We start from the raw sequence: 15,570 nt of genomic DNA, 5'->3' as shown, positions 1-15,570 counted from the left end.
CACCATTAGTTGTTGTTGTCGTTTAACAACTTTCCATGACGGCCTTGAGCCGATTTCCAACAGAAACATGGCTGCCTCCACCAAAAGCATTTTCGCGCTCCACAAATATTACCCGAATTTGGCATCTATATCACACTGATTTGCAAATATGGATGGTGGGTTATTTCAGCCATCACCTCCCGATCCTAAATTGATAGAGGATGTGGTGAATCGTCTGAAATCTCAAGGTGTTTTTGACAACTTAAGGAAGGAGTGTCTGGCTGATGTTGACACAAAGGTTTGCATGATATTCCACTTCCAGTAGGCCTACACATTTATTGTCCATTTTACATAGATCTAGTCACAGGGATTTGCGGAAGCACTTTTTGCCTCACATCTCTGTGGATGTAGTAACCATATCTAGGCTGCCACATAATATGGGGAAGGCTAAAGGCCTTGAAAGGGAGCTCTTAGTTGAGGATGGTGTGGAGCGGTACCCGTGACGTGACCGTGTGGAGGTATATTCTAGTAAGACAGTTGAGTTGTTATTGCTAACTAATGGTGGTGGGGTGGGGGGGGGGGGGTTATAGTTAGGATGATCATGGTATCATGACAGTTGACCGAATAAAAGCAGAAATGGACTGTCGGGGTACTTAAGATCAATGTCTTGATTTCAGCCTGCTTACCAGAACTTGACACAGAGAGTGGAGAGCTATGTGGCGAAGTTTCTTGAGGAACAGAAATGGAGCCCTGACCTGAACAAGAATCAACTCCGAGATGGGTTGAGAAAACAGATCAACCAGTAAGGCTTGTAATGTTATGTTGCTTTTGAACAGATATCTTAATCACCAGTAGCCAGTCATAATTCTTGCTGGTAGTGGTTTTTTGACTGCCTTATGTCTAATTAGGTCAGTCTCTTTCTTTCAATTAAGACAGCTGAGTCAGTGAGAGACGAGTTGCCAGTTTTATGTATATAGTTGCTCAGAGAGGCGACGGTATACACACTGTAGCTAAGGCATTCTTTCCCAGCTACTACTAACAGGTACTGCCATGGATGACGATCTAATACTATTTCTAATGATATTATTTTCCTCCAATTATTAGGTCTGGCATGTTGGCCAGTGGTGTTGACAGAGTGATAGATCAGGTAGTGCAGCCAAAGATCTACAAAGTCTTCAAGCCTGAGATCGACAAAGTGATGTGTGAAGTTCTTGGTCTTGATCCAAAACAAAGAGAAGAAAATGAAAAGAAAAGACAGGATTTGCTTGTAAAATATCAGCAGCAACAAAGCTGTAAGTTTTATTAAGTGCTCTCTTTGGCTGAGATATGTCCATGATTTGTCTAAAGCGTACAATTTGACTGCTGCTCATCAAAATATCAGTCAAAATATTTTCTGTTATTTGCAATCTTGAATGAAGTATCTCTTTGATGTCAATAGTGTGTTTTGAAAAATACCAAGTCTTTGCATTTTCCTGGTATAGGAGTATTGTTAGGAAGAAGTAGAATATCTTTGCTGATGTTCATTTTCAGTCTTGCAAAAGAATGCTCAGAAAATCCAACAGCAAGGATTCCAGCAGCAGCAGTTTTTCCAAGGCACTGCTGGAGCGATCAGACCCCAAGGTGTACCTAACACTAACTTTCCTCCTCCCATGCTGCCACCTCAACGGTTCAATCAGTTCCAAAACCAACAAGGAATGCAGGTATGGCTTGGTAATATTTCATCTGGTCACTGTTTTGTTGGAGCTCTCGGGAATGCTCTAAAATTGCCTGTAAAGTGTAGAAAAAGAAGCATATTTATAAGCCAAAGAAAAGAAAAACAGACACATAAGGCAAGGGCTGCTACCACTCTTAGGAATAATCTGCCTCAAAGCACCAAGGCAGCAAACAATTGTCTTATTTAAGTCCCTTAAAAATGTCATTTTTCCGGTCCTATTTTAACAGTGTGTCGAGGAAAATCCATCTGAAGTTACTAAGCAGAAAGACCTGGAAAGGCCCTGTATAAATATTTTATTCTCTTTGACATTGGTTTGTTTGTTGTAGACTATACAGACGCCTCGAGGTCCAGTTCCATTGATGCAGGTCAACACACTGGCTGCCCAGCAGGGTTACATGAACATGCCGCAGAATTATAACCAGGCCAACATGCAGCAGTATCAGGCAGCTAACTTGTTAATCGCTCAACAGCAAGCTCTAGTACGAGCAGGTATGATGTTTTTCTATTCAACGCTCGTCTTGAAAAAGTTAACAGTACAAAATGTGTCTGGAGAGCCTAAAACTTACCCTAAGCCAGTTACATTGTAGTTTCCTGACTTTCAATGCAGGAGATGTCAATATTCCTCTCACTTCAGGTCTCCAGAGTATGGGCATGGCAGTGCCACAGCAGAACATGATGCAGCCCGGCATCATGCAGCAGGCTGGTGTGCCTGGCGTACCTGGCGTCCCCAACATGAACCAGCTTATCACCAATGCACAGCTTGCCTTGGCTACGTCGAAAGCCCAACAGATTGCATTGCAGACCTCACAAGTCCAAAAGCTTGCACTACAGACCTCACAAGCCCAACCACAGCAGACTTCTCAAACACAGTTTGGACTACCTAGACCGCTGATCTCTGCAGCATTCACACTGCCTACTACAGGGACTACCCTGTCAAGCTTTAGTCCTATGACAACCAGTTCACCTCGAGCACCGAAGACTCCTGTTTCATTTAGTGGTGGTATGACTCCTGGGACCCCTGTGACAACTGCGGGTATGACACCAGGGACCCCTAGTCAGACAGCTGCAGGGTCACCTTGTCCTTCGCCAAGTCCTGCACTCCCCACGTCGCCTCCACTACCCCCGCTGCCTGACACTGACATTAAAACCGAGAAACCAAGAACTCCTGAGCCTAAGAGCCAAAAAGACCTCACAAAATCAAAGGAAAAACTGGAGAAGAAATCCTCATCTTTACAACTGCCATTTGCTGTGAAAGAAAAATCTAAACATGTTAAAGAAGGATCAGTTTCTCGTGATTCACCAAAGCTCGAAAAAATGAAAAGATTAAAAGAAGGGAGTTCTAGTCGATCATCTCCATCTCTGGACAAAGTTAAACGAGAGGAATCGTCTCGTGAATCTTCACCGAAGTTAAAGCATATCCGTGAAGGGTCAAGTTCACGTGATTCACCTAAATCGGACAGTTTGAAAATGAAATCTAAATTGGATAAGTACAAGGACAGTTCAAGAGAGCCTTTGCGATCAGATAAACTTGGTCATGAGATTAAGCTGAAGAAAGAAGAATTAAAGCAGCCTATGTCTGAGAAGATGAGGCAGAAAGAAAAAGAAGAACGATTGAGAATATTGGGTGAGAAGGTTGAAAGGAAGTTACAGCAGAAGCAAGAGTCGCGTGATAAATATAAGGAGAAAGAGAAATTGACAAGTGGGAAAGTGAAGATTGGGAATCGTATCCTGGGGCCTAAAGTTCCCTCGGTGGTACCACTTCCAGCGGAAGGCAAAATTATAATTGGCGAGCGTGTACTTGGTCCTAAGATTCCACTGGAGAAAGAAGGGAAGATGAAGTCTATGTCTGATCGAGATCGATTAAAATTCATTGAGAAACAAAAAGTGTCCAGTGGTGACAAACTGTATTCGACGGCTGCTGAGAGATTAAAAGAGAGTGAACGGAATCTCCTTGGAGAGCGATCGTTAGAGAAACATAAAATAGGGGAGAAGTATAAATCGAAGTCGAAACATGGAGAAAAAATAAAGGAGGAGTTTCTTGATCGGTCTAAAATGTCGGGCTTGGAGCGTAAGGGAGAGAAGCCACGACTGCCCGGGGAAAAACGAAAGAGTTATGATGCAGATTGTGTTAAAACATCAGGTTCAATTAAAACGGTTGATATGTTCAATAAGCCGAGTTTCAAAAAGACAAAGCCTGTGACAGACATTAAGCGTGAGCGAGCAGATAGTGAGCCAAAACGACCAAAGGAGATTCCATTAGAAACAGTGCGGCCAAGAGAGGACCCGCGGTTGAAGGACATCTATTGGGGGAGGGAGGAAGAACACATCTCACAGAAAGAACGATATGTGGAGGGGCATCGTGCTGACCCGCGGTCGGCATCGAAGGAGCGTAGGAAAACAATGGAGGGTTCTGAAAGATCAAAACATTCATCTAAAGAATTACATGGAGAACGGAGGAAAAATGTTGACTCACCTGACTTTTTAGAGCGGAAGCATTCAAAACCACCAAAGGATTCCCATGAGAAAAAACGCAAAAGTAGTAAAAAACCTGAGAAAGTTCCTGAAAAGAAATATGAATTTGCTTGGAATAAGATCAAAAGTGATCAGTTGTCCGACGTTAGTGTAAGCTCTGTACATACGAGTGATCTGTCATCGTTTGAGTATGACATGTCGGATTTTGAAACGGACGCCAAAGAGTTGAACAAACGAAAGAAGGAGGCAGGTCTTCCAATCAAACAGGAGCCGTCTACGAGTAAGGAACCCAAGCTGCCCAGCCAACCACTTGGTGATGACTATGAGCCTTTGAGTGAGAGTGAAGATGAGGGAGTCTATAAAGAAGAACCAGCAGCACCTAAACTTGTAAGTTGTGTTCCACTGATACCACCTTCTCACTTCATTGGTCATAACAGGTATAGTGTATGGAACCTTGGACAGGTTACTTGCCGTTGCGATTTGATGAAACTTAGACAGGTCCATGACATGTTGATCCCATTATTTTCAGGCCAAGAATGCCAACAGTCAGAGGGAGAAGGATCGGCAGAGAAGGAGAGCAGAAATCGAGGCTAAGCTACGAGAACTTGACGAAAGGAAGCACCAGTTGCAGGAGGAATGTCGCAAGTTGAAGCAAGTTGAGAAGGCAAATGGTGAGATATCTTATCATCCAGTCAAAATGCATCCACAGTTAGAGGCTCTAAACATTTTCATTGAAGGAAGCTCTCTTCAACAGATGAAGAATTGCTTTGAGCAAAATGGTAATAGAATTGATATTTCCAAGTGTGTTCTCTAAACAAATACCTTGTCTGATGGATTGTTTGTTTTGTAGTGAAAGAAGGTAAAGAGAAGGAGGAATATACGGACAGGAAGGAAGACTCAGCTGAAGCCAAGAGGCCGGTGCCACAGTCACCTCTAAAGAAAACCAAACAAGAGCTAAAGCAGCATCTCCGAGAACAAAAGGTAATAATTCAAATGTAGTTGCGTTTGTATGTAGAAATCAGTTTTCTGTCTTGAAATGATGCAAGATCAACAAGTGTAGGACACCAGTAACATCTGCAGCATCTGGTGGCAGAAATAGTGTTGTGTTAGATTCACTCCTCTAAAGAATATGAATGGCCTACAAAAACTTAACCTAAAACAAATCTTGACTTCAGGTCTTTGAAAAGAAGATGGCATTACGCAGGCAACGGGCCCCGAACAAACGATACACCTCTGAAGAGTTTACGTCAATATTCTCAGAGGGACAGAAGTTCTACAAGGAAAGTCGCCGAGGTGATCTTCTGTCCACAACAACAAGCGACTCCTCTCGTTCGAGGTCAGCTACACCAACTCAAGATGAGCAGCACTACTTGCCGCGGGGGAAAGCAATTGCTAAAACAGAACAAAATATTCCCATTTATGAAGTCACAACTCCCCAGAAAGGGCGACAAGGGAATCTGGGACGTTTCTTCTCTGGTGAAAGCTCTTCACCAGTTGTGCCATTATCATTAAAGGACGATGACTACTATGAAACTATATCCTCTGGCGACAGTATATTGGGCAGTCCAAATAGTGAGATATCAGAAGCGAAATCTGACGATTTTCTGGATGATTCACCAGGGAAACCTGAAAAGAAGCACAAGTCGGCAAGTCCTTTGGACAGTGAGCAGAAGCGGAATAAATCACACCCAGAGGCACCTATTGAGGCTGTCGAAAAACCAATATCGAAGACACCACCTTTGAGTGCAGCACGGAATACGGCGTCTCGTTACGATATGTCCGATTTATATAAACCACGTACCAGTCATCGCCGAGGGTCACCGATACGGACTCCTGCTGAGGATATCCCAGCAGTGAAGGGTGTGGCACAGATCAAAGAAGAAAAGGCTCACAAGGAGAAGAAGAAAGTCGAAAAATACTCGCCTCCCAAGTAGGTTTGATTCAGTCTAAAATGTCATTTTACATCGCTAATTCAACCAAATTTTTGAACCCTGCACACTAGAGTGGACCAACAAATTGAGACGAAGAGTAAGACGCAAACTGAGCTACCCTCATGCCAGTACCAGAAGTTACATAAAGTAAATAATGTCTTCCTTGTATTTCAGATCGGATGCTGCAAAGCAACAAAAGCGCTATGAAGACGGCGACCTCTTTAAGCCAAGGTTGACATTTTTATCCAGTGGTAGACGACGAAACGTCTCGGGCCGATCTCTGAGTTCAAAGGGTAGCCCTGATATTGTGTCTGCTCCTGAGAAAGAACTGATTGAGGCAGTTAGGGTATTCACCAGGTAGGTTTAATGGTTTATTCATTTGTGTGACATCCAAAATTCCTATAAATACACCGGTTATGGTCCTTTTATCCATAGGGTTTCTACTCTTCGTGATGAACAGACTTTTGGGGGAGTATTTTCACTTGTTCTCTACTAAGAGTTAGTCTTGGGGTTGGTTTTAAATATGATTATAAATTATCAGATGTTACTCAGTAAGGTAAGGTAGTACAAGTATTGCCTCATTGTACATTGATGTGCACTACCAGCTCTTTTCAACACTACAAGGGGCTATTATTGTACCACTTTCTCTTACTAATAGGTTGCTGATGAAAAATTTCAATTTATGGCATTTCAAATTATGTACCTACCTCATTAGCCTTTCATGCTCTCCATCTCATCTATGTACTGAGTTCTCTTATATCCTTCTCCCAGCTGCATCATATGCTTTCTTTTGTCTCACTTTATTCCTCGTTTCCTTTTCGGTTCGTCCATGTCTCACGTCAGTTTTTAAGCATAAACAAATCTAAAATTGCTAGAGAACCAGAAACGACAAGATGTGCCGTAGTGATATTCAACAAATACTGACTAGAACGAACACAGAGAGGGCTGTCCTTATTTAAATCGATATCATCTTACTCTTACAGATGCCCTTGCTACTGGGAAAGCAGTTCAACAAATGATAAGAATTATGTTGATATCAAAGACCGAACTCGGGATTGGGTAGAAAAATCACTGAATTTTACAATCCTCTGACCAAGTTTTTCATCCTAAATCGTTTTCCTTCAATGAGAAGTTTCTGTTGGGGAATAAATGTCTTACATGTATAAGAGAGATATCACAATACTGGTACAAAAATTGGAGACAAATAATAATAGACTGGGGTATTAAACATTGTCGTCTGCTGTGGAGTTCCGTTATTTAGTGTCGTTTAAATTATGGAATACGCTTACATCAATGTCGTAACTACAAAATGTTTCATCGTATTCTCAATGGAATTTTGTAATACCGGTACATGAATTTGTTACGTGTAAATGCCATCGGTTCAAAACAAACGCTTCCTCTGTCTCTGTCTGTCCATTGATTTTGCTTTGTCTCTCTTCCTGCACCATCTTTCAGTTTCTAAAATTGTTTTCCGGTTAGCTTACCTCTTCGGTTGCACATCTTTTAATTCAGGGAGAGAAATTTCTCAGCTTCTCAAATGCATTCTTTTACCACATATCCATCAATTTGATTTTCCCTTTCTATCCCCGGTTATTTTCCCCACTTTCTTTCTCATTTCACTGTGTGCTACGATGTACAGTACATTGTTTGGCTGGAAGTCCACTAGCTACCATGGTGAGGGTATCTGTTTGCCTTTAAAAAATACACGCTTCCATCTTGCGAGGAAATGACCACACAATAGAAAAAGACAAGTTCATTTTGAGAGGTGTAAGCAGCAGAAGGCCTGCTTTTTTCGTTTTTATTCCATTATACCCTTCCCTTGTTTCCATTGTGTTCCAAAGGTAAACCGATACGTTCACTCACCGTGATGGCTGCTGCCTACTGGTGATAAAGTTCCTCATAGCTATATCAAAAAAATTTCTAACTTTTCCATTTTTGTGGCGAGCATCTAAAACGTTTTCTTCTTCTTTGTCAGTAAACGCTTGCCGGACAAACAGAAAGGGAAGAAGCGACCTCGTTCTATGTCCCCTCTTTCCTGGACCAATTGTTTACTTGCAAGGCCATCAATTGTTAAAAAACAGGCGGGAAAGGCCCGACCACGTAAGCGGGCAAAATTGGCTCCACCATCACGTGAGGATACCCCTGAACCGACTGGTCGTGTCATAAGACAGAGAGAAGCTTCACCTTCTTTGAGCATCAGGTAGTTGCTTTTAAAATAAAATTTTACAAGGATGCCAACCACTTTCCAAAAATTTGGGGTGAATTTATAAATTGCTGTATAAATCTGAATCTGAAAATATTCTTTGCTATCGTCATCAGTGCCAGAAGCCTATGGCTAACCCTAAACCAAAATTCTTATTGAATAGTAACTTGTACTTTACCCTTGTGGGTAAAAACTCCTGGCACAAATATACTACCAATAATTTGTTGATTGGCCAGGTTTTGCATAGTTTGTTGACCTGTGCCAGTCTATCCTTTTTCATTTGATATATGACAGAATTTGCAATGACCATTTTCACATTCTCAGCTGGAACAATCTTTGCTTTAATAATTCGTAACTAACAATTTCGTTTTTAGTTCTAGAACAGAAAGAGTTGGTCTTCCGTTAGCTCTAACTATCTAGTGCTTGTAACATTCTCTGTTGCGCTTTCAGATCAATTTCTAACAACAGACTCCTTTGAGAAAAGCTAAAAGCCATGGTACTTAACCTAATTAATCTTGGTGCTTTCTTCTTACTTACTTCTCAACCAATTCCTGCCAACACCTCAGCAAGGCAACTCAAATGCCAAGCTTTGTTTTCAACTTCCCTCAACCAGTTCTAATTCTACATCATTATTTTCCAGTCGGCCATCAACCCCAGAGCTTACTATCGATGAGCAAGCAGAATCTGTTGCAGGGAGTATTGACTCCAGACCTTCAACTCCTGGTTTCCGCCCAAAGTCTCCTCCCGGTGAGCCTCCAGCAGGAGAAGATGAAGCGCCTGCTCCAGTTCAAGTGAAGGGGAGAGCCAGAGCTATCAAAATGTCAGACGTGGCTGCTCTCCTCCGACAAGAAGAAGCAGAACTAGCAGCTATAGCTGACCAGGGTGATGCTGGTGTCTCTTCCCCTCGTAGTGATGTACCGACTCCTACAATGGATGAACCGGCAGCTATATCATGTGTGGTTGAAGAAATGGATGTTGATCAGCCTGCATCTGATGGAAGACCTAGTCCTTCTGACATGAAGGATTCCAGTTCAAATCAAATTGAGCATACATACCCAGTGCCTGGTGCTGATGTTGTTACTATGGGTATAGAGGGTGAATTGGGGGCTGAGGCAAGTCCAAAATGTGACAATTATATGAATACCCACCCATATTCAGAACCTGAACCCACTTCGATGGAAGAACTAGCCCAAACAGCAAGTACTGAGCCACTGGAATGTGATGCAAAATTGTCTATCAGAGAGGAGAAACAGATTGAAAGTGAGGGCACTTTTATTGAACCAGTTGACACAGATAAGGAAGTCCTTCTTTCCGTTCAGGCTACTCCTAAGGAGAATGTTACTGAAACAGAAATTACAGAAACTGAAACGGAACGGCATGAAGCTTCTGGTGCAAACGATTCTTATGAAACTCCCTCATTGGAAGAAGAGTCGTATGCTGTTGGAGAAGACACCTGTGCTTTGGATGACTGTCCATCTGCCTTAGATATACTGGCAACGTCTGCCCTTTCTGCAGCGGCTTTTACAGACCTTGGGGAAGCTCCTACCCCTCACGTAGAAGAGAGAGCACCATCTCCAGATTCTCTTGGTATAACTCTTGTCGATGTTTCTGGGCAGACTGAATTCTGCACTTTTGGCGATGAGCCGAAAACTCGCATTGCATTCTCAGATGAGAAAAGGTCAGACTATCAACAAACTCCAATTCAAACAGATAGTGCAAAGTCTGCTGACGAAGATGTTGTTAATGAAAGGCCTCCATCAGCTCACAAATCACTTTCGCCACCACCAACACCATCTCCTTCTAAAGATAAAGAGAGTATCATGTATTCTGCTTCTGAAGAGAACGTTCGATCGTCTTCTCCAAGTCAAGAAGAGATGGAAAATTCTGACTCTTCAGGTTCTGATTCACCCGATGCTGGAATGGCGTCAGCTGCAGGTGATTTGCAGGATGGGAAGGTGACATCAGACAAGGTAGAATCTAGAACTGAAGAGACTGCCCCAAAAGTTAGACATGTCACCTATAAAGAAGATGCCAGATCTCTTTCAGGGCGTGAAGAGGTAGAGGAGTTCTCACTACCGGATGATGTGCTTGCAGAATTTCAAGGAGCTATGAAGAGAGTAGATTCACCTTGGCTTCGAGAGGAAAATAAGGATGGAACAAACAGTAGTGTTCTTGAAGATGAGAATGTGGAAGAGGTCGATGGTGCTGACAAGGAAGCTTTGTCCACAGAAGCTGTAGATGTGGCATTGGAGCTCAACCAGAAATCTTTGGCGATGGCATCAGGACCATTGGAAGGCGTGCTAAAGGGGCTAAAGCCAATGCACGCAGGACTACAGACTGATCATGGGCAAATAGAAATGGAGATGTCTTCGGAACCAGAGGTGAAGTCGATGCAACCAGATGAAAATGCTGCTGATATGGAACCAGAGTCATTGAAAATAGATGATGGACCACTGGAAACAGAGCAGGAGTTATCAGATTTGGAGCAAATACCAATGCATTCACAACAAGAGACAATGGAAACTGTCCGTGGTACAATAGAAACAGAGGAGTCTTTGGAACCTGAGGTGAAGTCCGTGCACACAGAGGAGGATAATGATAAAACAGAGCCAGAGTCATGGGAAAGAGAGCAGGAGTTGGAGAAACTATCGGTGCTTTCACAAGAGACCACAGAAACTGTGCATGGTACAGGAGAAACAGAGGAGTCTTTGGAACCTGAGGAGAGGTCAGTCCACACAGAGGAAACTGATAAAACAGAGCCAGAGTCATTTATTAAAACGAAACTGGAAGCAGAGCAGGAAGTATCAGTGCACTCACAACAAGAGACAATGGAAACTGTGCAGGGTACAAGAGAAGCGGAAGAGTCTTTGGAACCTGAGGAAAAGTCGCTGCACACAGAGGAGGAAATTGGTATAACAGAGCCAGAATCATTGAAACCGGAACTGGAAACAGAGCTGGAGCCATTAGAGATGGGGCAAAAACCAAAGCACACAGAGCAATCAATCGAGGAAATTGAGCCTCTAGAAACTGAAGAGTCTTCAGAGCCAAAGCCAGAGCAGACGCACCCATCAAAAGCTTTGTTGAAAACTCAGCAGAGTTCAGGAGAATCAGAGGAGGAGTTTTTAGAGCCGATCAAGCAAGAGACATCAGATATGGTGGAGGAAGAACCAAATGAGACATCATTAGATACTGAAAAGAATGCTTTGAAATTAGAGTTGGCTGAAGAAGTGGAAGCCACACAGCCTGTTGAAGAAGATGAAGATAGTCCAGATGCCAGTGTGGTGGATAGTGCGTGTAAAAACCATGAGGAACAATTGCAACAGCAAACTGTTGAATCCCAGGCACCAGCAGAAGACGTTCCGACACCATCAACATCGCCACTCCCAGGAAAATGCCCATCACCAACAGTGACTGAATCAGCAGTGTCTGAGGAGCTTCTAGTGTCACCTTCTGAACCTGAAGTCCAGTCAGAAAAGAGCCAAGAGGAAGTTGCCCCTGTCCCTGACCTTGGAAAATCCAGACGATCTTCTAGGGCCTCTGTTACATCAGAAGACGCGGCTACATCTCAAAGGTCGGTGTCTCCTGCAAGGTCTGAATCTCCTGCAGTGCGGAAAAGCCGGAGGCACTCACGAGTGTCAGTTGCATCGGAAGATTTGACAGCTTCCCCTACACGTTCAGAATCGCCTGCTATCCAGTCTAGGCCTGGTACGCCGACCGTCGTGCCTCATGTTGGACCACTGACACCTCCTGTTGGGGGACGAAGTAACTCTCCTTCAAGTAGCAGAACAAGTACACCAACAAGTGAGACGAGGCGCACCAGCCGAGGAAAGAGATCAGATTCTCAATCAGATTCATCATTGAGTACCCCTCTTGCTCCTAGAGTGCGCAGGGCGTCTTCTCCTACTGTGAAGAGAACATCATTACGCTCTTATTCCCCTCCACCTCATTATGGTACGCGAAGGGCAGGTAAGGGAAAGGCTGATAAACCTGAAAAAAGGACGCCTGGTGCCCCTGCGAAAAAACCAAAACTGACCCCTCCAACCATCTCCCCACCTGCTAGGGTGGTGAGAGGGCAGAAACCAAGTACTGTGGTCGCCCCACCACGAGGTCGAGGGAAAGCTACTGCTGCTGCTCAGTCAACTAGTAAAACTGCCACTGGAAAGAGGGCTACACGGGGAAGCAAAGATGAGGGACCCCCTTCGAAACGAGGCAGGCATTGAAAATGCACTATAAATTTACCATGGATTATGGAACTTGAAAAACATGTTGTTCAAAGGGCATTGGTCCTAGTTTAATCTTGATCATGGGCTTTTGATGTTAATACCTTCTTTTGTACCGAGGTGGTATCGGATCTTCTCTCTCCATCAAAGAGGAGATAGGCCTTAAATCATGAAGATTGGACGCAATTCAAGTTCATCGTTATTTCAGTTGCTAAGTATCTATCACTTGTTACAACGGTTCAAATTGTGGTGTGACTTTCTCACTGAAATGTTGTACAAATATGTGATGCTTGATGATGTTCAAATGTGGCTTGCACATGTACCATTCGATGGGGGGGGGGGGGGGGGGTTGACATTGTCGATTTGTCTTCTGTTGGTATACTGTAAAATCACTAATTTTGGCGGGTAATAAGTTCAGTGTTTGGTCGTAATGTGGCGTTGCAAGGAAGCAAAATAGAGATTTTACAGTAGACGAGCGTGTGTCTTGTAACATTATAGATCTGCTGAATCGTTAGCAGCAGCTTTGCAATATAGCCTGTAAAATGTGCTTTATCAATCTTTAAGGAACTTTTCAATTGATTTCATTGGAATCATATAGTCTTGTTTGCCAACATATATCATGTTCTAAGTCTTTTGATCCATGAAAATGTGATTTCAAATAGGCTTTTCTCATAAATCTTACACGTGGTTGCTATCGTCTGCATTGTAGTTCTACCCGTTGCCGCTACAGTGATTTTGGTGGCGCTGCTGGTCGCCTTACGCATACATTATACATAATCGGCTCGTTTCCCGCTCGCTTCGTTGCCATGGAGTCTCCGGTCACGTGTTCCTGGAATCGTTCGTTGATTTGCTGGTCTCAGTACTGGCGGGCTGCCATTCTCGCACATGTTACTGTGGGCTGGGTCGGCCCCAAGATGAACAAAAGATCGGCAATGGCTAGAGCTGACTCAATATGGCTAAAAGTGACAACCACTTGGCTAAAAAGTGGCTAGGAGAAAAAAATTCACAGAGCCAACCCTACCTCCAATATGCGTCTTCATACCATGAATCATAGTATGATGGTTGTAATACAATAATTGACAAAGTTGTTGTAGACTTGCCATTATCTTCATGTTGTTGCTTCTGTAAATATTGTAAGTATCTGTAAATATTCTCATGCAAGTATGAGGTAATGTTGGCAAAGAAATAACCTTGGGGTTTCAGCGAGTTGTTTATTTGCTTAGTATATGTAAGGTCAGATGGGGGAAAGCTAGCCATTGTTTTCCATATTGCTATTCCTGGGTGTGTGATCCTGACACCTAGATTGTGGCGTACTTGCATCTGCTGTCTTTGAATCCATAACTAGAAATCAATAGCAGGGGCTAGCTCTCCCCCGTTTTACCTTATGTTTCCAATATCTAAAGTTTGTGTTGTGGCTTTTCAAGCAAATCTTAAATGTTAGTACATTTTAGAAATTCATGTGTTGTGATCCATTTTGTTGAGGCAAAACCAACTGTTTACTCTAATGGTTTACCTTTTCACTACATGTCACCCTGGCCATAGAACCAACACTGACCATAGAACCAACACTGACCATGGAAATGACACTAAAATCAATTCAGACAGAATGAAATTTTCAATATCTCGTGTCTCAAATATCAAAAAGGTCCGTGGTATGTTTACCGACTTCACTACCAGTCACTTGAAGATTCCATTGGCCTACAGGGTATATGCTCCTCAAAAAGAGGTTCACCTGTACATGTTTACACTTCCATGACTTGTCTGGCTCGTAAAAATCAACTTATTGCAGATCATGTTAGGTGAATACCAGAGTGTATGAATGTCATAAAGTCGTGAAATGTATGCCACTGAAGAATTAAATAAATAGTTGTTGAAGAGAACATCTTTGATTTCTACATTTTTGTTTCCATCTGGAAAAAATATTTTTTGAGCTGTTCATTTTGGAGTAATTCAACATGGAACAGTCATAGCTGATGAGGTAGGCTTGGTTTAGAACTTGCGACAGACAAATATGAAATCTTGATTAATGTTCGCTTCTCATTGTGATTAACATTAATTCCTGATTTCCTCCATGGAGGACGGCGTCAGGTCCTAATGAAACAGTGAACGAGTGACGACGTCAAAACCAGTGTCATGTAATAAATGTACATGTATGTACCACTTGAGGAATGCGCAGCGTCCTCTGTATGCAATACAGTGGCATCTTAGAAAGACAGTGTCCATCCATCTACCACAACACTGCGGGAGACAGTGGCCTGATGAAGTGTGACAAAGTCACAACCAGTGAGTCGAGGAAATATGTCACAACCAGTGAGTCGAGGAATATGTCACAACCAGTTTTACTGCCACAGTGCCTGCCCACGTTGCAGCACCCTGCCCTCAGTGGGGTCAGCTATGATCAAGTCGCACAGCGACCTGTGAGAGAGTAGTTGTCCTTAATTGTAATCCGGGGCCGACTGGCTGTGATTGTCCTCTGAAGCATCCATCATCATCCATACCGGCGTCATGGAGTCCATCCACTAGGTTTCCAGAGCACTATTCACCTATGTGGGATCTTTTACTTGCCCTAGCATAGAAACTCATGTACCAAACATGGCAGATTATCTGTGATGCCGCTCCTGATAATGCCCTCGATTTCAGGTCCCGCGGCTGGCTGTAAGAGTCCCTGTAGTAGGCTGTACTGTATTCCACGCTGGCAACCGGTGCCGTTCTAGTCCTTGGTGTTATCAGCGGCTCGACTGGCTGTGTTTCTGTTCTATAAATCACCTGTCCCAATCATCTGCACTGACAGCTTCAATTAAAACATGCTGGCTGTGCGTATGCGAGTCCTTGATATCATGCCTGGCTGTGAAATATGTCCCTGTGGGCCTAATCATTGTCATATGACAGGTCTGCTGGTTGTTACTCTGCACTTGTGACAGGAACGGCCATACTGGTACTAGCAGCGATTCTATCTTCGATATCTCCACGGACTGGCTCAGTGATTCGGTCCTGATAACACCGAGACAGACTTGCTGTGATTTTGTCCTCGATGATATCAGGACAGACTGG

General features: G+C 43.3%; 1 protein-coding gene across 1 annotated transcript; it reads left to right on the top strand.

Annotated features, from left to right (window-relative positions):
• The first annotated feature begins 80 nt into the window (after positions 1–80).
• LOC135489021 (microtubule-associated protein futsch-like) lies at positions 81–12,862 on the top strand. The gene is made up of 12 exons (XM_064774082.1): positions 81–277; positions 657–781; positions 1,084–1,271; positions 1,510–1,679; positions 2,020–2,182; positions 2,328–4,552; positions 4,695–4,836; positions 5,016–5,146; positions 5,341–6,095; positions 6,271–6,453; positions 8,072–8,296; positions 8,940–12,862. Exons 1-12 carry the CDS (start codon positions 149–151, stop codon positions 12,517–12,519), a joined length of 8,016 nt encoding a protein of 2,671 aa, XP_064630152.1. The 5' UTR covers positions 81–148; the 3' UTR covers positions 12,520–12,862.
• The last annotated feature ends 2,708 nt before the right edge of the window (positions 12,863–15,570 follow it).

The sequence above is a fragment of the Lineus longissimus genome, chromosome 6 (genome assembly GCF_910592395.1).
Source record: "Lineus longissimus chromosome 6, tnLinLong1.2, whole genome shotgun sequence".
In the NCBI taxonomy this organism is placed as follows: Eukaryota; Metazoa; Nemertea; class Pilidiophora; order Heteronemertea; family Lineidae; genus Lineus; species Lineus longissimus.
This window is presented reverse-complemented; position numbering and strand designations above follow the sequence as displayed.